General features: G+C 43.9%; 1 protein-coding gene across 2 annotated transcripts in view; it reads left to right on the top strand.

Moving 5' to 3' along the window:
• The window catches only part of SPECC1L (sperm antigen with calponin homology and coiled-coil domains 1 like), a 120,915-nt gene that overhangs the window by 69,374 nt on the left and 26,428 nt on the right, over window positions 1-25,113 (top strand). For both annotated transcript variants that reach the window (XM_082853583.1, XM_082853584.1), the window contains exons 10-13: window positions 21-111; window positions 10,500-10,583; window positions 13,033-13,189; window positions 15,347-15,449. In XM_082853583.1, the coding sequence (XP_082709709.1) occupies window positions 21-111; window positions 10,500-10,583; window positions 13,033-13,189; window positions 15,347-15,449 (435 nt within the window). The remainder of the gene's footprint in view (window positions 1-20; window positions 112-10,499; window positions 10,584-13,032; window positions 13,190-15,346; window positions 15,450-25,113) is intronic.

Here is a 25,113-nt window from a genome sequence, read left to right as displayed (position 1 = left end):
TATTTGTCTTATGATTTCAGAGACATTCCATAAGTGGACCAATCTCTACATCTAAACCCCTGACAGCCCTGTCAGATAAGAGACCAAACTACGGGGAAATTCCTGTTCAAGGTACATCTCGTGTGCAGTATTTCACTTTTGTTGTTAATTTTTTTATTCATCTGACTTTTGGGGCTAACTAACTTGTTTTTCTTTTATTCTTGACATTATTTCTACCAGTCTGATATACATCTTTATCACAGGTTTACTAATAACACGTCTTAATTACAGATGAGAAGACTGTTTGTTAATAGATGCATCTTGGAAGATGACTTCATAGTGTCACGAGGGTGACAGGGAGTCCACACTGTTGCCAGGCCCTGTTTTTACAGTTCTTCATGGGGCGTGTATAGTTATCCCCATTTTATAGATGCGAAAAATGAGGCTTCAAACAGTTAAATAACTCATAAACACAGGTTGACATTTAAGTTAAGGAACAGTCGACCTGGACAGCCTGGCTCCAGAGCCCATTCCTTTGGTCTTTGTGCTCTGCGTCACTTGTGAAAGAAAAGCCTCTGATACCTGGGGTTCAGCGAGTGCCATTTCCACGCGGCTCTTTATGGCGGCCCCAGCACCCGAGCCCAAGGCTTCTGCCTTTTGAGGTCAGGGGTCCTTCTCCCCAACTGCCTCCCTACGTGTGGTGCTGAAGTGCTTTGGAAAAACGGTTTTGGGCATTGGACCAGGTGCTGGGAAAGGCACACTTGGTTGGGGTGGGTGTGGAGACGCCCGGCAGGTGTGACACCTTCTGGAGCCCAGGCCCCTCCTGGCTGGGCAGGCTGGGCCCCTCCTGCGCTCCTGGTGTGGGAGTCAGGCTCTGGGGCTGAGACTGTGCAGTTTGGATGGGTGTGGGGGAGAGAGAAGCAGAGGACTGGCTCTGTGGGCTCCGGGGGGCTGCCAGGCATGGGGTTCAGTGGGCAGTTTGCGTACAAGGGGGATGGCGGAGCCCAGGACAGTGCTGTTGCCACTGCCCCTGCAGACTTGCCTTCCATCCCGGCTTCAGCTTCTGGTTCCTGTGTTAGCTGTGGCCTGAGCTCTCTTCTCCCCTCGGAAGGTCCTCCTGCTAAGGGAACAAGTGTGGTTGGTTTAAAGTCTCCCTTTACATCTGTGCTGAGTTCCCACCCTGGCCCCCAGATGGATCCGGGGATTGTGTGTGTGGTCACGGGTCCTGCTGCTGACCTCTTGGATGCTGTTTCCTTGTGTAAGTCGGAGTCATCGTGAACATCTAGCTCAGGGCCTTGGCTCCCTCTCCCAAGGCTCTCTTACCCCTGTGGTCAGCTTTGTACCCTCTCCTGTCCACCCGAGCTGCTGTGGTCCACGGTGTCAGTGGCTGTGGGCAGCATCTGGCCGTGTTGAGCCCGCCCACCCCTGGATGTTCTTTCTGGTGTCCTTCACGCCCACTCTGCATCTCCTCCTCCGTCTCCTGTGCTCAGTCCTCCTGCCTGGCCTGTGAGGGGTGCTGTGCCCAGGGCCTCTCTCTCCTGTCTGTACTCACTCTGTTACTGCGTCCGAAGGGGGCTTCTCCCCTTTCAAGGCTACCTTCCCCACTCATCTTGATTGGCCCACAGCAGCACAAGGTTTACTGGGGAAACCTTGCCAGCACCAGTGGTGTTTCTCAAACTTACCTGTTGATAAGATTTACCTGAGTCACTTGGTAAAATGTGGAATCCGGGGCCTCGTCTCAGATCTGCTGACATGGACTCTCCAGGAAAGGAGCTTGGAAACTTCATTTTCACAAGCACCCCAAGTGATTCTTAGGAAGGGACAAGTTTGGGAAACTGGGCAGAGATTACCATTTAGTTTTGCTCTTAGCCTGGCTTTATAGGTGGAAAGTGGGTGTGGAAGGTCTGCGGGCTAAGGTTATTGAAGACGCAGACAAAATGTGTTAGGTGTCTCTGAGGCTCTGCCGAGTTAAACCTCTTCTTGGCTCTCTTCTTTTTATTACTGGTAATGGTCATATGATAACACCATTGGGCACATTGTGTGTGCAGTCTGCCTGCAAGTGCCGGCCACATTCTCCACTTCTGTCTGTTCTGGTGCCTTAACTGGACTTAGTTGAAACTGCAAATACAAGAGAGAGGGAAATACACTTGGGTGAATTTGTATCTGAGAATTTGTTGATAGTGTAACCTTTTATCTTAAACAGTCACTAGGGAAAGAAACCACTTACAAAACTAAGAACAACCAAATGATTCTAGGTCATAAAAAACCACCGTGGTTCTCCATGCCAGTTAAGAGAGTAGTTCTGAGCTCTGCTGGAGGTGCTTTTCTCCCCTGATTGTCTCTTCTGTCCTGGCCGAAGTCACACAACACAGCCTGTGATTTTCAGGTTGAAAATTTCAATGGCTTCATTCCTGAAAACTTGAAAAGTGCTGCCTCTTGTTCTACTATACTTAAATTGGATAATTTGTTGGTTTTTCCAGTTAAGTATTTTATAAAAGGTGTGGGTTTTTTTCTGTTTTTCATCATGCTTGTATGTCAGTTGCAGGAAAATGTTTTAGACCAGAGATCTTATTATAAATGGACTAATCAAATGCTCTTTTGTTGGTATTATTGGCAGTTGAATTCTGTGGTCTGGGTCATGACAGGTGAATCTTTGTAGATAAGATATGAGTTGGTGTTTGTAGCCTAAGCAGGTACATGGATACAGGCAGTTGGGAGGGTCTTCACTGTCCCCACTGTCCCCTTGCACAGTGATCTTAGAAGGCCCAGTGCAAGCAGAGACCTCAGCTGGGCGATGCAGATGGTTAGGGAGCCTGGGGTTGCCCAGCGTCAGTGGGACCTGAGTGTGGTGCTGGTGTCATCAGCTCAGATGTACAAGGATCCGAGAAAGCTGATTAGTCCAAGGATAGTCATGTTCTGTAAAGAGATTCTTGCTGTGATCATCTGTCTAAACTGTGTTGAGGATAGAGATGTAAACCTTTTTAAAAATTCATTATTTTGAAAAAATTGATTTATGGTGAAGGTACATGTAATGAATGTGATACAAAGTTAGGAGGTTTTACTAGAAAGCCAAATCTTTGTTTTAAATTAAAATAAAAAGAACCTTTTATTTAAAAGTTTCACAGCAATTTGCATTCTCCAAAGGGTAGATCTAAGTCAGATTCTGGCCCAGCCCTAGATCCAGCCCTAGCTGGGAAATTTCGAGCAGAAATTCAGATAGAAATCCTACCCTCCTGTATTTACAGCCTAATGGGTATCTGTTCACTTCCAAAGGTCTTTCCTTCCCTGTAGTTCTTAGTATTTGTCTTGATAAACCAAACCATCTAGGCTCCCATATTTTCTCCATATTATTATGTAAAATTTCAAGCATACAGAAAAGTGGAAAGAAGTCACGTATCCACATCTCACTACCTCGATTCTATGGCACTTTGCTATATTCGCTTTATCACATATTTATCCATCCTTCTATCTTTCCTTCAGTTCATCTTTTTTAAATGTGTTTCAAGGTAAGTTGCAGTCAGTACCTTGTTGCAATAAGCATGCATTGCACTATTTGTTTAAGGTGTTCTGTCTGTCTCTCAACTCTTTGTTTTGAGATAAGTTTAGACTTGCAGAAGAGTTACAGAAGTATTGGACTTCTCTTAAATCCTTCACGCATGGACTTCCCTGGCGGTCCAGTGGTTAAGACTCCACACTTCCATTGCAGGGGGCACAAGTTCGATCCCTGGTCAGGGAACTAAGATCCCACAAGCCACAAGGCCAAAAAAATCCTTCACCCAGCTTCCCTTATGTGGACAAACTACATAACCATAGCACAGTTATCAAAAGTAGGAAAGCAAGGGCTTCCCTGGTGGCGCAGTGGTTGAGAGTCCACCTGCCGATGCAGGGGACATGGGTTCATGCCCCAGTCTGGGAAGATCCCACATGCCATGGAGTGGCTAGGCCCGTGAGCCATGGCCGCTGAGCCTGCGTGTCGGGAGCCTGTGCTCCGCAATGGGAGAGGCCACAACAGTGAGACGCCCGTGTACAGCAAAAAAAAAAAAAAAAAAGTAGGAAAGCAATATCGTGGAAATGTTATTAACTGAAGTGCAGTCTCTGAATCTCACCGACTGTTCCACTGCTGTCCCTTTTCTGTTCCAGGATCAAACACAGGACCCCAGTTTGCACTGAGTTGTCTTACCTCCTTGAGTCTCCACCGTTCTGCAGCAGCTTGTCCCTCTCCCTGTCTTTTAGAACCTTGACACTTTAAAGAGTACTGGTCAGTTATTTTTTAGAATGTCTCTCAAGATGGGCTTGTCTGATGTTTTCTCCTGCTTAGGCTGAGGTTACGTACTGCTGGGAAGGGCAGCACAAGGTGATGTGCCTGTCTACGTGCATCACGTCAGGGGCACGTGATGTTGATGTGTCCTGTTACTGGTGACGTGACCTGGATCACTTGGTTGAAGCGGTTGTCTGCTAGTGAATAATAAATATCCTATTCCTGCTTAAACTTCCTCTCACTGATTTTAGCATCTGTTTGTGCATTTTGCCTGCAGCAGTTAGTACTGTGCTCTAGCGGTGATTTTCTGTTTCCTCATTCTTCCTGTAAGGAATCATTTGTGTTATATTATTGTACTTATTGTTATATTTATAGCCCTTATTTGTATTAGTATGGACTCGTGGATATTTATTTTATTCTTTGGGTTAGTCTATTACTATTATTTATTTTGCTGCTCATGTTATTCCAACGTTGATCATTGGGAGCTCTTTTCATCCCCCACCCCACCAAAGTGCCAAAGCACTTTCTTTCTTTGGGGCACCACAGATGATCCAGGCTTGTTTTTTCCCCTGCACTAGCTGTGGAATCAGTAGTATTTAGAAAACGAGATCTGGGTGCGAGGCGTACCCATTACTACTGAGGTTTCACCTCCTCCAGCTCCTCTCTGGACAGAGCCAGGAAGACTATAGGTATGTGCACCAGCCCATACGTACACACGTGATGATTATTTCTCTATCAAAAATCATGAGTTTATACATGTACAGTAGTTTCAAAATTGCTAAACCGTACCCTGTGAGAAGCAAATGTACCAGAGTGCAGTGTTTGTGTACAGTTCTTTTTTTTTTTTTTTTTTTTTTGCGGTACGCAGGCCTCTCACTGTTGTGGCCTCTCCCGTTGCGGAGCGCAGGCTCCGGACGTGCAGGCTCAGCGGCCATGGCTCACGGGCCCAGCTGCTCCGCGGCATGTGGGATCTTCCCGGACTGGGGCACGAACCCGTGTCCCCTGCATCGGCAGGCAGACTCTCAACCACCGCGCCACCAGGGAAACCCTGTACAGTTCTTTTTGTGTTTAGCCTGAGAGTCTCCACTCGAAACAACATTCTTCTCACAGTTACTTAGGTCAGCTCCTTTTTTCACCTCTCTCTCATTGTGGTTAGGTCATGCTTTTGTAATACAGTTAGATTAGTTTTATCACAGTTTGCATTTCATTCCCCCCCACCCACAATTCCGGTTGATTTTTTTTTTTAAGTATATGCATAAAATTCATTCTCTGTTTGCTGCATTGTAGGATGTTTGGCAGCATCCCTGGCCTCTACCCACTAGCTGGTAAGGTCCTAGTAGCACCCCACTCGCCTAGTTGTGACAACCAAAAATGCCTCAAGACCTTGGTATGTTGTCAAAACGGCCCCAGTTGAGAATCAGAGATGTGGTTCTCACAGTTTTATTTGTCTAATTTCATCAGAGAGGTGGAAACTATAAGTGAAAATCAAATAGGAAATTGTAACTGTTGCATGTTGTCTGCTATTTCCACCAAGGCTTTAACATAATTAATCATAGTTATTTTAAATGACCTGTCAGATAGTTGCGGCATCTGTGCCATGTCCAAGTCTGGTTTATTGATTACTTGCTGTCTTGATGCAGTGAGCTGGATGTATTGTTTTTTCTTGCTTTTTGTATATTTTATAATTGTTGAAAGCTGGGAATCTTGTGTAGGACAGCAGTTTTATGCCTTGACATGGGCACCTCTTTCCTTCTAGGTGTTTAATGTCGGAGTTTGAGTTAATCTGCTCAGGAGCTGGGCTGGGTTTGAGTTTTGTTGTTGCTGTGATGTCCTCAGTGCACAGCAGGCTTCCAGTTGCTCTGGTGATACTTTGTGTTTAGAGTGGGGCGGGTGCTCCAGAGGATTTTTCTGTGTCTGCCCTAATTTCAGCTTTAGGCTGTCTTTTGCATTGCGTCTCAGGAAGGGCATGTCTCATACTGTCTCAGCAGTTTCAGCTGAGATTTCCTATTCATTTGTTGAGAACATATTTTCCTTTATAATGTTGAACATATTTGCAGTAGCTGCTTTAAATGCTTTTCTGCTAATTCCAACATATAAGTCATCTTTGGGTGGGTTTCCATTTCTTTTTTGAGTATGAGTCACTTTTTCTTTTTCTTTGTATGTCTAGTAATTTTGGATTGTATTCTGGGCAGTGTGAATCACACATTGTAGAGATTCTGAATTCTGTCTTGCTCCTCTGCAGAAAATTGGTTTTTGTTAGCAAGCAGTTAACTTGGTTCACCTCACACTCTAACCTCTTTCCTTCAGTTGAAATAACTGTTCAGCTATTTTTCCTTAATTCAACTCCTTGGAATCTGAGTGCTTGTGGATTTCAGAGGTCAGTGGGATACGAGCAGAGTTTATATACAAAATTTGTGATTCTTTCCTTTCTGGTATTTCCCCAACCCCCTTGCTTTCCAGCAACTTTGGTTGTCCTGAGGTATCTCCTCTGCTTCTTCGAGGCAATGATAAGACCCTGGGTTTTCTACCAAATTTCAGCTGCCCTGTATGGCCTCAGGTGGGGCCTACACTCACACCTATAGTCATAAAACTAGGAAACTCACCCAGTGCCAGTTCCTTCCAAATGCAGATTTCTTTCATTTTCTGCCTGCTTTTAGTTTCTCTTCAGTGCTTTTAAGTAGTTGATGTTTGTATGTTTTCAAGATGTAACAGTTATTTTCAGCAGGAACATTAGTGTGTTTGGAACTACTCCTCAATGAGCAGAAGTTGGGTATTTAGGCTCCTATTTTTATTTTTTTTAAGAGTCTTTTTTTTTTTTTTAATTTTTTATTGGCCACACCACGCAGCTTGCAGGATCTTAGTTCCCCGACCGGGGATCAAACCCATGCACCTTGTGGTGGAAGCTCAGAGTCCTAACCACTGAACCGCCAGGGAAATCCTTAGGCTCCTATTTTTATTTTTATTTATTTATAAAAGATTTTTTGATGTGGACCATTTTTAAAGTCTTTATTTGTTACAATATTGCTTCCATTTTATGCTTTGGTTTTTTGGCCCCGAGACATGTGGAATCTTAGCTCCCCAACCAGGAATCAAACCTGCACTCCACATCTTTCCCTGGATATCTTATCGGGTCCTCAAATTGCATGTGTCCTCATCTCTTTCCCTCCCAGAGTCCTCTTCTTCTCTCTTATCTCTGTATGTGGAACCTCCTTTCTATCTCCACCATTTCCAGGTGGTCAGCAAGTCTGTTGATTCTGCCTCATTGAAGAGCCCTTGAATCTGTGTACTTCTCCCATCTCCCCTGGTACCACCTGGGTCCAGGCTCTCTGCTCTCTGCTCTGGGTATAACTCATCACCCTGCATGCACTGTTGCCCTCCCACCCCCTGCAGCTGGAAGGATGTCCACCCGAGACACCATCACTGGCTCCATGTTGCCAGTGGGTGAAGGCCACACTCTTCAGCCTGGCCTGCTTTGGCCTTCCAGCCTCGCCAGCCCTCACAGCACTGCTGTCCTAGATTTCCTTTGGTGTCTGCTGAACACTGTGCTGGGAACACACTCTCCTTTGCCTGTATAAAAGCTATTAATTATCCTTCTAGTCTTAACTGAGATGTCGTTTCCCGAGGAGGCCTTTCCGGACCTCCTCTCAAGAGCAGGTCACGTCCCCTGCTGTGTTCCCAGAGCCCCTTGTACTGCTTCTTTCCTGCATCCCTCACGCGCAGAGATTTTTTAAATGTCTGGCTTCCACTGTAGACTCTGAGTTCCAGGAGGGCAAGTTGCTGCCTTCTTTCCTCCTTTCTCTGACCTTTGCATCATGCCCAGTGCCTGGCAAGTCATGGACACCCAAGTGGTTTTTGTTTAATGAATGGATTAAAGACAAGAATAGCTCCATATGGCAATAGAGTAGACCTGATTACTGTAACGTCAGCTCTCTTCTGCCTGCCACATCTGATTGTGACACACTAATCTTATTTCCCAAAGAGGGATTCTCCGGCAGTTTGACGTGAAGCTGTAATCTAGCCGCTGCTGCAGCAGCAGAGGGGCCTGTGCTCGTTCCGTGGCTGGTGTCGCAAGCAGCAGTGAGAACACCACCCGGAGCGGCAGGCAGCGCTGTGCCCATTGGAAGGTGCCTCCGAACAGTGCCTTTTTGTACCTTCTCAGAAGGGCAGCGTTGGCCTGTGCCAGGGACTGTCTACTGAGTTGAGACGGATTTGGATCCTTAGACATGTAGTGAGAGCAGGCTGCACTGGGTGGGCGGCAGGTCTGTGCACCGTGCCTCAGTCGCGCACCTTCCATGTGCCCAGTGGCAGAGATGGAGATGGGGTGCCTCCCGCTTGCTCTCGGCTGGCACCCTCCTTGTTCTGACCTGTGTGTCTCTATAATCTGTCCTCACTTTCCTCATGTGCTGTGTTCTTTGGGAGATGAAGGCTTCAGGGGCATGACCAGTCTCGTAACTGTGAAGTGGACATTTGGACTAAATTTAAAATGTTGACTCCTATTTCCTACTCTTGCCATGTTCCACGAACTTTGCTTTGTCTGTCAGTCTTTGTGCATAATGTGCTCTTCCTGTGAAGACAAGTGCAGGCACCACAGAGTTCAGAATTTTGACCGATGCTTGCTGGTGGGCTCTGCCCCGAGGCTTTGTTGGTTCAGGATAAGAAAGGCGTAGTGGCTGTGGGCTGTGTGAGTCCTGTCTTCTGGAGCCTCCCTCCAGAGTGCTGTGAGATCACAACCACATAGTCCTCACACGCTTAGAAAACACATTTGGCATGAAAGATGTGCTCTCCTTGAAAGATACTGTGATAGGCCATTACTTTTGACATCATGATATTCTGAGAGGGAGTAGTTTTTAAATTGTTAATTCTTAAAACGAAGTGCTGATGGGGCTGTTTGACTGGTGTCTGGTTGATCCCGCCTTTCCCCGTCCAGTGTGTTTGTTCTCAGACAGGACTAACTGTCTTCACTTAGCCCAGCCCCATCACATGTCCCTGACACACCGGACCAGGCGGGACACATCCAGCCTTCCTTGCTTGTTGTCCTGGCCTGGTGACAGCCTCGCTGGGCTTGTCACCGAGGTCAGAGGCGGGCCAGCCTGTGTCTGGGGCACCCATTGTGGGGAGCAGGTGCTGAGGAAGGGGTGTCAGACTGGACCCAAAGGCTGGTGAATTTGGCCGGGCTGAGGGGGCAAGGGAACCAGTGTGCCAGGGCTCGGGGAACTTCAGAGACTCCAACCCAGCCTGTGTTCAGCGAGAACAGGCGGAGCTGTGCCCTTGACGGGGAGGCAGGATCTGGTTGTGTCCCTCCTGAGGGTCCTCGCTGCCCTCAGACTGAAGTCCACATGCCAGGCAGTGAGGCTCTTGTCAGTTAGCCACATCCCCGCTTTAGAGCTATCCCCCTGCTGCCCTCTCTGTTCCCCCCCTGCCCTGTGGTTCAGCCATGTTGGGATTTATTGTCCTCTAACTTGAATGTCCTTCTACCTCTGCTCTGAATGTCATCTGGCTGAATACTGTTCCCCAGTCCTGTTCTCCATTAGTGAAGCCAGCCGTCTGACAGACTAATTCATGTCATTATGCTGCTGAAGGCTTCCTGATGCCTGAAGTCGAAGCAAATGGCTTCTACCTCTGTGGCTTGATAGATCTTTTTATTTATTTATTTATTTGGTTGGTTGAACCGGGTCTTAGTTGCAGCTTGCCGGCTCCTTAGTTGTGAACTCTTAGTTGCGGCATGCAACTGGGCCAAGGATCGAACCTGGGCCCCTTGCATTGGGAGCGCAGAGTCTTAACCACTGTGCCACCAGGGAAATCCCTCTTTGTGGCTTGATAGTGCTTTATCATTCTCTTATTCCAGTTTCCATCCTGACTTGTCTCTGGTTGTAGACACGTATGGCTCCTCCACTAACTGTAGGTACACAGGGCAAGGCTTTGATTTAGTTTGTACTTTTAGACCTAGATGCAGTGGGGGATCTTGGAATTTTGGTTGAATTGCATCAGAGGTAAGTAGCAGTCGGTGGTTTAGAAGTGTTCATCTGTGTTGCATGTCTCATCCCTAGAAATAAAAGTTGAATGAGATGTTTTCCCTTGGTCCTTGTCTATGGGAGTTGTTTTGTATAGGGGACTCTGTGGGGAGCCGTTGAGGTGCCCTGGATGGGAAGGAGGGACAGACGAGCCTCAGGGGCAAAGGGAGCAAAACTCACCTTCCTGCTGCCTTTGCCTCTTGAAATTCAGGGTCAGGTCTCTTTACTGTGACACTTTCCACCCTGTGCAGAGCATCTACTAAGAACATCTTCAACCAGCCGACCTGCTTCTCTGCCGAGAGTACCTGCCATGGAAAGTGCCAAGACCATCTCAGGTAATACTTTTTATCTGAAATTTCTTTTAAAAAGATTCTTCCAGAAGTTTTAGTGATGGTACCGAGTACTTTCTCTTTAGGTTTATTTAACCTTACTTGCCTCTTTAGTTGATTGTTTTTCACTCTGACTTTCCCCTATTGTATCTTACACATTTCATAGAAATCACATTTCGTGGCCCTGATTTCAAAAATAAAAAATAAAAGCTAGATAGTTCCATTCACTTAACAAGTATTCATTAAGTGCCTAGAGTGGGTTAGAAGATATACTGAAAATATAGGTTCATACAAAGTTGGGTAGCTGTGAAAGGTTAAAATATTTATCACAAGATGTGTCATGACTGTTTTTGAAGGGTTATTTCAGAGCACACCAAAAATTCTCCAGAAGCCAGATTTTTCCAGTGTTATAGCCATTTTACAATGATGAATTTGATGGGCTTACTTTTTCGGTCTCCTAGAGCTAACTCTTCAGTTTATCAGTGTTCATATTATTTTCCCCTTGTGGCCTTTTTTTAACCCTTAATAGCTCAACTAGAAATTGGACCAGGAAAGGAGAGATTCCTATAACCCTGCCTCCTATGGTTAATGTCCCACTTGTATGTGGATTTAAGTTAGTACAGTTTTTGTACATCTTAGCTGGGTCTTTAAATCAGTGGGAAGTCCAGCCAAAATCACCACCCCCAAAGCCCAGATCCAGAGCCTTTTCCTGTAACAGAGTTCTTCTGATTCTTCTCAGTCTGTTTCCTCTGTTTGATATAAAATTATCAAAGGTGTTCTCATCCAATTTCCTAGCATACCACTTAAAAGAAACTGCCGATTTAAGGCATACAGAGATCTGACATTGAAAGGAAAAGGCAGAATAATTATAAAATTATGTCAAATACGCAAGTGGATCATTCTGATAAGATCTTGTAATAGGAGAAAGCATGTCTCCTCTCGATCTTTAAACACACCTCTTAGCTTTTGCCGAGTTATAGTCTGCTGTGGCCATCCTAAAATCATCAGGAGAAGTTTAGCCAATGAAAGGGTGCAGTTCCAGTCATCCGGGGGAAATTACTGGTGTTTGGCATGATTGCATTACAGCCAGCCCGGGATGATGCAGTAATGGCTCCCTCGCTTCCAGCATCATCTGAGGTGAGAGACTCTGAGGTCAGGAGCCTAGTCTCGCATCTCACGTCATCGTGGCCAGAAAGCCGCTTCTGTCGTGGCTCCGTTTTCAAGGGCTGCAGTGGCTGCTTCCACCTCCCAGTTCTCAGGACTTTCGTAATTCCAACAAGGCGTAGTGCCTTACGCTTTCAAAATAGGACTTTCCTGATTGTTCTTATCTCTCGGTAGTTGACTTGACACGACACCTTTTGCTTTTCTGTTTTGTTGATTCATGTTTTTTAAAACGTGGCTTGGGACTTCCCTGGTGGCGCAGTGGTTAAGAATCTGCCTGCTAATGCAGGGGACATGGGTTCGATCCCTGTTCCGGGAAGATCCCACATGCCGTGGAGCAACTAAGCCCATGCGCCTCAACTACTGAAGCCCGCATGCCTAGAGCCCTTGCTCTGCAACAAGAGAAGCCGTTGCAATGAGAAGCCCGTGCACCACAACAAAGAGTAGTCCCCGCTCACCACAACTAGAGAGAGCCCACGTGCAGCAATGAAGACCCAAGGCAGCCAAAAAAAAAAAAATCTTGACCCAGAATTAAGTGTGGCCCTGTAACAGAGCATCTTTCCTTTCTGTCTCTTCAGCAGTGTTTTTGGCCACGTTCAGAAGGGTTGTGTTGATTTTGGTTGAGAGTGAATGTTGCTTTAGTTAGCCTTTGGCTTTGGTCATGTTTGTAGTTGAACGCAGGTTTGCGGGGGACTTCACTGTGGGCCAGGTGGGTGCTTTGAGTGTTAAGGGTGGATGAGACACGCTCCTTGCCTTCAGGGAATGTGGGCTTCTGTGCATATTTCAACAACTGTACCTTTTTCACAGTTTTTTTTGTTTTGTTTGTTTTAATTTATTTTTATTTTTGGCTGTGTTGGGTCTTGGTTTCTGTGCGAGGGCTTTCTCTAGTTGTGGCAAGCGGGGCCCACTCTTCGTTGCGGTGCGCGGGCCTCTCACTATCGCGGCCTCTCTTGTTGCGGAGCACAGGCTCCAGATGCGTAGGCTCAGTAGTGGCTCACAGGCCTAGTTGCTCCGCGGCATGTGGGATCTTCCCAGACCAGGGCTCGAACGCGTGTCCTCTGCATAGGCAGGCAGATTCTCAACCACTGCACCGCCAGAGAAGCCCCCTACAGTTTTTTAAAATGGCAAAAAAAAAAAAATCCTTTCAAGTTATCAGTAAGTTAAAGAGAATGTTAGTTTTTCCTCCTGTATGATAATTTCTGCTCTTTTGGGGACCTGCTGAAGAAGATGTCTCAAGAACTCAGCTTAAAATGTTTTTGCTATAAATTGCATAATGGCTGTTTCTTACACTCAGTGTCCAGACGAAGCAGTGAAGAGATGAAGCGAGATGTCTCTGCACCTGAGGGCGCGTCTCCTGCCTCGCTCATGGCCATTGGTGCCACGTCGCCACAGCTGTCCCTGTCCTCCTCCCCCACAGCCTCCGTGACCCCCACCACTCGAAGCCGGATAAGGTAGAGGACAGTAGTTAGTATTGGTGCATTTCATGCCTGCCGTTCCTGGCCTTTTGAAATTAAATGATCAGGTTATAAAGTAATGGCATTCGAGCACTGATGTATTTTCATTCTTTATGTGTTATTTAGTGTTTTCTGATCTAGTCTTCTATGCCTAGAATTGGGAAAGATGATATGAAAGTGAAAAAGTAAAGCAAAGTAAAAGAGATAATTATTTTCCCCAAGCAGCTGGTGTTTTTGTTTTTTGTGGGGTTTTTTGGTTTTGGTTTTTTCAAGTAGAGAACAGCTGAGTACAAAAGTAAGTTTAGTGAAAACGGGGTGTGGATGGAGTGTTGGGGAGGCTGGAAGAGGGGAACTCGAGCAAGGCCTTGAGGGTGGTGGACCGGGAGGAAGGTGAGTGTTACTGGCAGGGTCAGTGACTCCAGTGAGTGTGCAGGAAGGCTGAACACGAACTGAAGGAGGGATGGAAGTGGGTTTCAGAACTTTACCGTACACTGACTTACAAGTTTGAGTAAAAGTGGGATATTTGGTGTCTCAAACTCAAATTATATGCTCACTTATAAAACCCAGCCTCTCGGGGACCGACCTCTTAGAAGAGTGATCCTGTACTCAGTGCGGGTCAGGCAGGTCGGGTGCAGTGGAGAGTGCAGCTCATGCTGCCCTGGCCAAGCCCGGGGGAGCACTGTCCGCACCGGTGGGCAGGGCCCCCACTCTTCCTGGTGCCCCGCTTAGAAGTTGTGAGCCTCCACAAGGTGTCTCCTGGCCTTAGCTTCCTTATCTTACAGTGAAGATGTTACAGGAGAGCACCCTCTGCTCTAGGAGGCTCTTTGCTTCAGCTTCTCATTGTGCCCATAGACTTTACTCGTCTTTGATGCTTTTTAAGCTGTTTCTATAACAAAATGGCCTGTGTGAACTAGAGGAAACCTTTCACAAGTGATTGTAGTAGTTACTTTTATTTTGAGCATAATAGAGGTTTTTATTTTTCTTTTGGCTTGCCCTTTTGTTTTCATTCACATATCTCACCTTTATCTTCATTCTCATTTCCTGTGATCAGTAGTGTTATAACAAACTTCTTTGAACCCTTTAAATCAGGGCAGCAATCGGTGGGCAGGTACACGAACATAAAAGTATATTTCTTCAAGACAGCAGTCTAACTGCGAGTTGAAATATTTTCATATTTTACTTTTGGTTCTAAATAAAAATTGGTGCTATTTCAGTGCACCTCTCACTTGGAAAAGCTTCAGTTCTACATGTGTGCTCTTTGATTTCCTACCATACTTTGTAGGATGAATATGGACAGAATAATAGTAAGCCACCTGTAACATCATAACCTCTAGGACAGTTACTGGACTGTTAAGTGTATGGGTCATAGGGCTAGAATCTCCACTTGTGCAGTCATCACTAAAAATTAGACCAGGCTTTTAAGAGTGTGCTGCTTGTCAAGGAACAGGTTGTTTTACAGAGTGCTCCTTGGTATTCTGTTCTGCTTATAGTTTCTGGAAGGAAGGATTGGGTACTGGAGGAGTGGGTTGTATGCCTCCCCTGCTCCATCGCCAGGGTGATCACAAAATCTTTTTTGATTCAGTGTCTGGTCTGGGGCAGGATATTTATTCTGCCTCCAAGGCAGTTGACAGTGCCCTAAAGTACCCTCCCTATAATTTTAAGAAATGAGTAAGGTATAGCCATTGATTTTTTCCCCCCCAAGCTTCTGTAGTTGGTCTGTCCTGTAGTAAACTCTGAAGCTCCTTGAGAGGCAGGGTCTGTGTGTTGCTCACTGCACCCTGCCCAGCACATGCACATGGCCTGGCACAGTGGTGCTGTGCCAAGAGAGGGTCCTTCCTTTCTTCCCTAAGTGAAAATGAGGAACCCAAGATGCAGTGGTGCTGAATCTTTGCCAGTTTCCGTGTGGGTAATGAGTAGAGCCCCCTAGAGATGGCAGAGCCCCCTACAGATGGCAGAGCCCCCTGATGGTGGTGGGTCTGTGGGACCCATAAAAACTGACAGGAAAAATCCAACGGGTGAAGGTACATCTTGCCATTGGATGCCTCTGAGTGTGCGTTTGTTCTGTTCAGATGTTCTGTTGTGTTGGATTTCTGGTTTAGAAGGGTGCTCAAATAAGAAATATTTCAACTTGGGTTCCTTATTTTCACTTATCAGGGAAGAAAGGAAGGACCCTCTCTCGGCATTGGCGAGAGAATATGGAGGATCCAAGAGGAACGCCTTGCTGAAGTGGTGTCAGAAGAAAACTGAAGGCTATCAGGTAGCCCCGTGGTTCTTTTGCCCCAGGGGAGCAGCTGCCACGCCAGGTGTTGCCGGCGCAGCTCACCTGAGCAGTGACGAGTCCTGCACTGGGTTCCAAGTCTACCCTGAACGTGGCAGAGTATCCCTTGGATGAAATAAGTTTCTTACCTTTCCAGAGTAGCTAACCTTTACAATACTCTTGTTCAGCTGTTGTAGCACTTTATCATTTAAGTCCCAGTTAATTGCTTTTGTTAAGGCCTCATCTGGACTAAGAGTGAAAATATATTTATTTTACTTTAAATTAAGATTTTACTTATCATTGATATGTTTAAAGTTTTCTCTTAGCTTTTTCCCCTTCCCACTGGGCTGTCTTTGTGCCCTGTCATTTCACATCTGGACTGTTTTATAGCCTCTCCTTTCTTGCCCTGTCAGTCTCTCTCTCTTTTTTTTATTAACCTTTTTTTAAAAACTGAAGTGTAGTTAATTTATGATGTGTTAGTTTCAGGTATATAACAAAGTGATTCATTTATACATATATATATTTCTATTCTTTTTCAGATTCTTTTCTATTATAGGTCACTACGAGACATTGAATATGGTTCCCCTTGCTATGTAGCAGGACCTTGTTGTTTATCTATTTTATATATAGTAGTTAGTAACTGCTAATCCCAAACTCCTAATTTATCCCCCCCCCAACACACACACACAGACAGTATCCCCTCTGGTAACAGTAAGTTTGTTTTTCTGTCTGTGAGTCTGTTTCTGTTTTGTAAATAAGTTCATTTGTATCATTTTTTTAGATTCCACACATAAGTGATATCATATGATACTTGTCTCTGACGTACTTCACTTAATATGATAATCTCTATGTCCATGTTGCTGCAAATAGCATTATTTCATTCTTTTTTATGGCTGAGTAGTATTCTATCATATATATGTACTGCATCGTTATCCATTCATCTGTTGATGGACATTTAGGTTGCTTCCATGACATTATGCTAAATGAAATGGGCCATACACAGAAGTACAAATATTTTAGGATTCCACTTAAATGAACTCCGTAGAATAGTCACATTCATCAAGACTGAAAGTAGAATGGTGGTTGCCAGGGGCTAGGGGCTGGGGGCAGGGGGTAATGGGGATTTATTGTTTAAAGGGTACAGAGTTACAGTTTGCAAGACGAAGAAAGTTCTGGAAATGGATTCTGGTGATGGTTATACAACCATGTGAATGTACTTAATGCCACTGAACTGTACACTTATAAAATAATTGCTTAGGCCAAAAAAAAAAAAAAAAAAGTAAATGATTGGGATATAGCTAGATAGAAAAACCTAGCAAGGACATAGAAGATTTGAACCATATACTATATACATGAACTATATACTAATTAGACCTGTGAGACATCTGTTGAACACTCTATCCGACAACAGCAAAGTATGTATTCTTCTCAGGTGCACATAGAACATTCAGGATAGGCTGTATGTTGAGTAATAAAACAAATCTTCATCAATTTTAAAAGATTGAAATTGCACAAAGTCTCTTTTCTGATCACAATGGAGTGAAATTAGAAATTAATAACTGAAGGAAAATTCACAACATAACATAACAAAACTATGGGAGGTGCTGAAAAGCAGCTCTCAGGGAAATTTATAGCTGTGAACACCTATCTTTATAAAGAAGAAGAATCTCAGGACTTCCCTCGCGGTCCAGTGGTTAAGACCCCGCTCTTCCAATGCAGGGGGTGTGGGTTTGATCCCTGGTCGGGGTACTAAGATCCCACATGCTGTGCGGTGTGGCCAAAAGATAAAAGAAGAAGAAGAAAAATCTCAAATCAATGATCTAACCGTCAACCTGAAGAAAGTAGAAAAAGAAGAGCAGACTAAGCCTAAAGCAGTCAGAGGAAGGAAGTAATAAAGGTCAGAGCAGAAGTAAAGGAGATAGAAGAATCAGTAGAGAACATCAGTGACACCAGAAGTTTGTTCTTTGAAAAGATCAGCAAATCTACAGATCTTTACCTAGATTGACAAAGGAAAAAAAAAAGAGGAGACTAAAATTACTAGAATCAGGAATAAAGGAGAGGACATTACTAATGACCTTACAGAAATGAAAGGGATTAAAAGGGAATACTGTGAACAGTATACCAACAAATTGTTTAACGTAGATGAATTTGACAAATACCTCAAAATACACAAACTATAAAAATTAACTCAAAGACCTGCCTGGTGGCACAGTAGTTAAGAATCTGCGTGCCAATGCAGGGGACACGGGTTCGAGCCCTGGTCCGGAAGATCCCATGTGCCGTGGAGCAACTAAGCCCGTGCGCCACAACTACTGAGCCCACGCGCCGCAACTACTGAAGCCCATGTGCCTAGAGCCTGTGCTCTGCAACAAGAGAAGCCACTGAAATGAGAAACCGGCGCACCACAACGAAGGTAGCCCCCACTTGCCGCAACTAGAGAAAGCACGTGCGCAGCAACGAAGACCCAATACAGCCAAAAATATTAATTAATTAATTTAAAAAAATTAACTCAAGAAGAAAGAAAATCTGGGACTTCCCTGGTGGTCCAGTGGTTAAAGACTTCACCTTCCAGCGCAGGGGGTACGGTTTCGATCCCTGATCAGGGAGCTAAGATCCCATATGCCTCACCACCAAAAAAACAAAACATAAAACAGAAGCAATATTGTAACCAAAAAATTCAATAAAGACTTTAAAAATGGTCCACATCAAAAAATATATATATATTTTAAAAAAAGAAAGAAAGAAAATCTGAGTAGACATATAGCAACTAAAGAAACAGAATTAGTGATCAAAAAACTTTCAACAAAGAAAAGCCCAGGGCCTGATGGCTTCACTGGTAAATTCTACCAAACGTTTAAAAGAAGAATTAACAGCAGTCTTTCTCAAACTCTTCCAAAAATAGAATAGAGAACATTTCCTAATTCATTCTGTGAGTCCAGTATTACCCTGATAACAAAGCCAGAAAAAGACATCACAAGAAAACTACAGACCAATATTTCTTATGCAAAAATCCTCAATAAAATATACGGACAAACAGAATCCAGAAGCAAATAAAAGGAATTGTGCACCATGACCAAGTTGGATTTATCCCAGGAATGCAAAGTTGGTTCAACATATGAAAATTAAAGTAATACACCATGTTGTGGAATAAAGGGGAAAAACCACAAAATCATCTCAGTGGATGCAGAAAAAGTATTTGACAAAATTCAAAACCCATTCATGATAAAAAAAAAACACTCAACAAACTAGGAATAGAAGGGAACTTTCTCAACCTGATAAAGGGTATCTGTGAAAACCCACAGCTACCATCGTACTTAATGGTAAAAGACTAGGTGCTTGCCCCGCAAGATCAGGAACAGGAAAGGATGCCCACTCTCACCATTTCTATTGACATTTTATTGGAAGTTCTCGCTAGGGCAGCTGGGCAAGAGAAAGAAAAAAAGGCATTGAAAAGGAAGAAGTAAAACTGTCTGTTTGCAGGTGACATGACTGCTATCTAGAAAACCTTCAAGAATTCACATAAAAACCTTTGGAGCTGCTAAACAAACCAGCGGAGTTACAGGATACAAGGTCAATATAAAAATCAGTTGAATTTCTCTATACCAGCAATGAAACTCTGAAAATGAAATTAAGACAACATTTCCATTTATAATAGCATCATAAAGAATAATATATCCGGGGGAATTCCCTGGTGGTCCAGTGGTTAAGACTCCTCACTTCCACTGCAGGGGGCATGGGTTTGATCCCTGGTCCCTGGTGGGGGAACTAAGATCCTGTGTTCTGCGAGGTGCGGCCAAAAATAATAATAATAACATATCCGGAAAAAAGCATGGTTCGAAAGGATACATGCACCCCAGTGTTCATTGCAGCGCTGTTTACAGTTGCTGAGACATGGAGGCAACCTAGGTGTCCATCAACAAATGAGTGGGTAAAGAAGATGTGGTACGTATGTACAATTGCATGTTACTCAGCCATTAAAAAGAGTGAAATAATGCTGTTTGCAGCAACATGGATGGACCTGGAGGTTATCATACTTAGTGAAGTAAGTCAGAGAAAGACAAATATATGGTGTCGCTTATATGTGGAATCTTAAAAAATGATACAAATGAACTTACTACAAAACAGAAACAGACTCACAGACTTAGAAAACAAACCTACGTTAACAAAACACAAACAGACTCACAGACTTAGAAAACAAACCTACGTTACCGGGGGGAAGGGTGGGAGGGAGAGATAGACTGGGAGTTTGGGATTGACATGTAAACACTGCTATATTTAAAATAGATAACCAGCAAGGACCTACTGTATAGCACAGGGAACCCTGCTCAATATTCTGTAATAACCTAAATGGGAAAACAATTTGAAAAAGAATAGGTACATGTATATGTATAACTGAATCACTTTACACTGGAACTAACACAACATTGTTAACTATACTCCAATATAAAATAAAAATTAAAAAAAAGAATAAAAGACTTAGAAATAAATTTAACCAAGGGGGTACAAGGCTTGTACACTGGAAACTACAAACATTATGAAAGAAATTAAAATCTAAGTAAATGGAAAGATCCTTTGTTCATGGATTAGAAGTTTTGATACATGCTACAACGTGGATGAATCTTAAAAATATTATGCTAAGTGAAAGATGCCAGACATAAAACTCCATCCTAAAAGACTTCAGTCCTCCATACCTGAAAGTGGGGGTAAAACTGATGCTCTCAGCTTCGCCAAGTGGCAAGAACATCAATGCCGTGGCTCCTAATTTGATCGAGGACTGAAATCTTGAGCATAAATCAGTATTGCCCAACCCTTTACATTTTTTTCTTTAACATCATTTTTTATTGGGCTATACTTCACATAAGGTACAGTTCACCCATTTAAAAATATACATTTTAGTGTCTTCACAGAGTTGTGCAGCCATCACCACAATTAGTTTTAGAGAATTTTCATCAATCTGAAAAGAAACCTTGTGCCTGTTAGCAGTCCCTCCCCATTTGCTGTAGGCAACCACGGATCTACTTCCTGTCTCCATAGACGTGCCTGTTCTGGGCATTTCATGGCACTGGAATTACACAGCGTGTGGTCCTCTGTGGCTGCCTCTTTCATTGAGCATAATGTTTTCACGGTTCACCCATGTTGTAGCATGTTCTCCACGTGTCACTCCTTTTACGACTGAACAGTATTCCACCTTGTGGACCACCTGTTGTCATCCCATCATCTGCTGACGCTGTCTGGTCGTCGTGGCCGGTACATAAGATGCTGCTGTGCACACTGCGTATGAAGGCTTTGCATGGACATAAGTAATTTTCTCACCCTCCTGGCTGTCTTTTACTTGGCTGCCAAAGTGGTTTGAAATTGTGATCTGGTTATTTCTCTTTAAGATGCTTCTCCTTTGCCGTTTGGTTAAAGCCTCAAATCCTTGGTGTGGAGAACAAGACCCCTTACAGTTGATCTGGCCCCTGTGTAGTCTTATCGGCTTCTCCACAATCACACCTTGGCCACTGGTGCCCCCCCATCCTGTCACTTCACCCACTCCATCTGGGGAGTGTCTGCTCCTTCAGCTTCGAAGTCAGCATCTGTGCAATGTTGCCTTTGCCCTGCTCCACCCCCGCAAGGGTTCATCCCTGATGTGCACCCCCTCCTCCCAGAGCCCTGGGAGCCTAGTTCTTCCTTGACTTGAACCCAGTCCAGGGCAGAGTGCTTTCTGTATATCAGGGCATGTTCTTTTTTGGTGGGGGGCTGTCTTTGTGTCTGTAATTCATTTTCCCTGTGATACAGAACCCCGCATGGTATATCCCAAGGATACTGAAGTTGTCAGTTTGTGTGTGTGTCTTCCTTTCTAGACTGTGAGCTCCTTAGAAGGGCCTGTCTTTGCCGCCCAGCGTCCAGCAGAAGGCCCGGTACATGGCAGAGCTGAATGACTGTCTGAACCTATATGTTGAATGTCATGGGTTACCTTGGAGGTTCATTTTTAGAACAGTGGTTCACAGGCATGTATGCAAAAACCTGTGAAGATTGTGGGAAAAGTGCAGATTCCTGAGAACCAACCCTCAAGATTTATAATTTGAGAGGTGCGTTGGGAGACTCTGGAATCTGCATTTTTACAGGCATTGCACTTGATCCATAGACCATGCTGTGAGAATCACACATAGAGTCGTGATTAAGACCTTGGACTTGAGTGTCAGGTAAGGTTTGAATGTCAGTTCTGCCTCTTACTGTGTGACCTTTTGCAAATTACTTAGCCTCTCTGGGCCTCAGTTTCCTCCTCTGTAAAATGGAAGCTTAAGTGAGACAGTTGTGCACATTTCTAGCATATGCTATGCGTTTAATAGATTTTAAAAGCATTATTTTTCTATGTTATTGCATGTCATCTTGTAACATAAGCTTTAAATTTTCCTAGACCATTACCCTTAAATTGAGTAATTTTAGATAATTAGAAAGTACCTCCCCCTTGATTATGGAATTTTGCCATGTAGCAAGTTGATTAAAAATTAAGTAACCAAGTTGATTGAGGTAATTCAAGCATTAAATCAATGATTTAACTAATGTCTCTTGGTTCCCTCCACTTAAATTCTCTGATTCTGTGATTTTAAGGTACATTGTATTAAGTTAAAAAACACACACACAAATCAATTCCTTAAGATCCTCAATTAATAATTTTAATTTTTTTTGTTTACTGAGTTCTTAAAATGCAAGAGGAAATATAATGCAAAACAGAAAGGTTAGCCATACATAAGAAAAACCTTTTTATACATTGGGCAGTCTGTGCTACAAACCTGTTTCCCCCCTTCCTTACTTCCTGTGGACACTTTTGTAATGATGTCTATGTATGGCTTTTTTGTTTGTCTGGCTTTTGTTTCCTGTGAGACTGGTATCTGTTTTGCTGTTTAAAAGTAGATAGAATGCTGGTTCTTTTATTTCAAGGTCTGTGAGTTAAAATTGGACATAATTTTATATGCATAATCTTTTTAAGCTGAAAGATATATCTGATAGAGCTCTTAATTTGTCAAGAGCCACGTAAGAAGTGCCAGAGCCCTTTCCTTATCTAGCTGTACGTATGGATGAACGCACCCCCTCCTTGAAGCCAGCAGTGTGGGACCAGTCTTTGGTCTCTGACTTCCCACAGTCAGCAGGAGAGGGCAGGCTGTGACACTGGACTGGCTCACTAGAGCAGGAGCTGTTACGTGACACTTAGCACATTCTGCACTCTCAGGCCCCAAATGCATCATTAGTGCTGGGACTGCACGTGCTTTATGTCGTAGGAACTGTCTAATCAACAGAGATAGATTCCCTAATACTCATATCATCTTCTGCTAACTCTCTTAAGAGTCATCCTAAAATAATTGTACTAATCACTGTAATTTCATTAACCGTCCATTACAAAACAAGCCCTTGTGAGTTGGCCTTTTATCTGACAAATACATTTTTCTCTTTTAAATTGCGCCCTGCCACCAATTATTCACTGAAGTTTTAGAATACTAGAATATTACCTTTGAAGGGGACTTGACGATCTAAGTTAACTGTCAGGTTTACAGATGTGGGCCTGAACCCCTACCAGGATCAATGACTCCCTCAAGGCTGAGCCATGAGTCTGTGGCATCACAGACAGCCTTCAGAACTATTGCTTTAAGGATTGAGTCTTTCTTCTTTTTTAATCAGTGCCTCAGCTTGTATACAATTGTGGGTTTTTTTATTTTTAAATTTTTTTTTAATTTGTCTATTTTTGGCTGCATTGGGTCTTCGTTGCTGCACGCGGGCATTCTCTAGTTGTGGCGAGTGGGGCCTACTCTTCGTTGCGGTGTGTGGGCTTCTCATTGTTGTGGCTTCTCTTGTTGCAGAGCATGGGCTCTAAGTGCACGGGCTTCAGTAGTTGTGGCACGCGGGCTCAGTAGTTGTGGCTCACGGGCTCTAGAGCACAGGCTCAGTAGTTGTGGCGTGTGGGCTTAGTTGCTCCGCAGCATGTGAGATCTTCCCAGACCAGGGCTCGAATCCATGTCCCCTGCATTGGCAGGCGGATTCTTAACCACTGAGCCACCAGGGAAGCCCTACAATTGTGTTTTTAAATTAATTTAAATATATAGGTACCTCTAATAGTTCTTTAGTGCTTATGGAGAGAAGTGATGCTCCGCTGCCCTATACCGTCACCTCTGTAAATTCTGGTTCCCAGAGGCAGCTACTACTCCAGTTCTTTGACTGTTGCTTTAGGGATTAACAATGTAATGGTATGAGACTAACCAGGTAATAAGGAAAATAGCTCGTACTTTCAGTATACTTTTCTTTGGTTCTAGATTTTATATTTAACAGCTTCTGTTGTACTGTTGTTTTCTTGTTCTGGGAAAACCTAATTGAATACAATCAAGGAGCCTCTAAAGGTTAATTTAAGAGAGCTTTACTTTGAAATCTCATTGTTTTCTGATGAAATACCAGGCCTAGAGATGGATTAGTTAATCCAAAGGATAATGAAATCACTTAATCTAGTACAAAATAGTTTTAATAAATGGGCAAAAGCTTTTAGTACTGCCTGAGGTAATGTAATCTCAAATAAACATTAAGAATGCACAGTTTTATTGAGGGATTTTCTCATTAGTGCTTGGGCCAAAGAAGGAAAGATTGTACATTTCTTAGTGGACGTTAATGGAATCAGAAGAATTGATGGACTTGATTGGTTTAAAAGTGATGTTTTTATGTGCTATGCTTTACTTGCTTTCTAGCAATATTTCCTAATATAGAAATTAACTTATCAAATACATACTAAGCTCTGTGCCAGGTAGTGTGCTGGGCATTGAAGCAGAAATCAGGAAATAGGAAGGTAGTTCCTGTTTCTGGAAGCTTGTGGACTAGTCAGTGAAATATGCATTAGTAATTAAAACTCAATATGGACTTCCGTGTATGGTTATGATAGGTTATCAGATCAAACTCTGCTGAGAACTATTTTGTTTAAAATGCAAATATATATATATATGTCTGTGAAGGCACTGGGGACGAATGAAGGCAGCTGGGACAAATTTGGCAGGAGCCAAGACTGCAGGGAGAAAGACATCACACTGAGTTGAGCTTCTGTTTGCACTGCCTTTTTCAACCCTTGGAGCATTTGCCAGCTCCTGGCATGGGTCAGAGACCAAACGGAAAGCAGTGGTCCAGAGCTTGTTTCAGAGTCACTGAGGAGGGAAACTAAAATCTGAATTTGGAGCTACTAAGGCAACAGAGATTTGAGGGTTCTAAAGCCCAGGGAGAAGACAGTCTCAGAGTAGTGAACTCAACATTTGACTTAGCTCTTGTCCTCAAGGTATTTGTCGCATGCTAAGATGCGTGGAGGTGGACCTGGAGAACTTCAGCAGAAGTCTGCTGCTGAGAGGATAGATAATTCAGCACAGCTTTTGTTCTCCTGGTACCAGGAAGATAAAAACCAAGAGTTCAAGACCAGCCAAGGAGGAGTGACCCTGGCAAACATCCTGGGAGTTCAGTAGAGCCCTCAAAAGAACAGTGCCTTACAGATAAAGGTTGACTGGAAAAGGCCAGCTTGAAATTCAGCATCAGAACTTCACCTGCTACATCGAGGTCTTCAGCTGCCGGAAGAAACTTAAAACCTTTCTGCAGGGCGATGGCACCATCCAGCCCCTTATATTCTGATACCCAGTGTCTTGCAGTCCATCAGAAATACGTC

The sequence above is a fragment of the Leucopleurus acutus genome (genome assembly GCF_964270905.1).
Source record: "Leucopleurus acutus genome assembly, chromosome: 13".
NCBI classification, from domain to species: domain Eukaryota; kingdom Metazoa; phylum Chordata; class Mammalia; order Artiodactyla; family Delphinidae; genus Leucopleurus; species Leucopleurus acutus.
The sequence above is the reverse complement of the archived record's forward strand: the minus strand, read 5'-3'. Positions and strand labels throughout refer to the sequence as shown.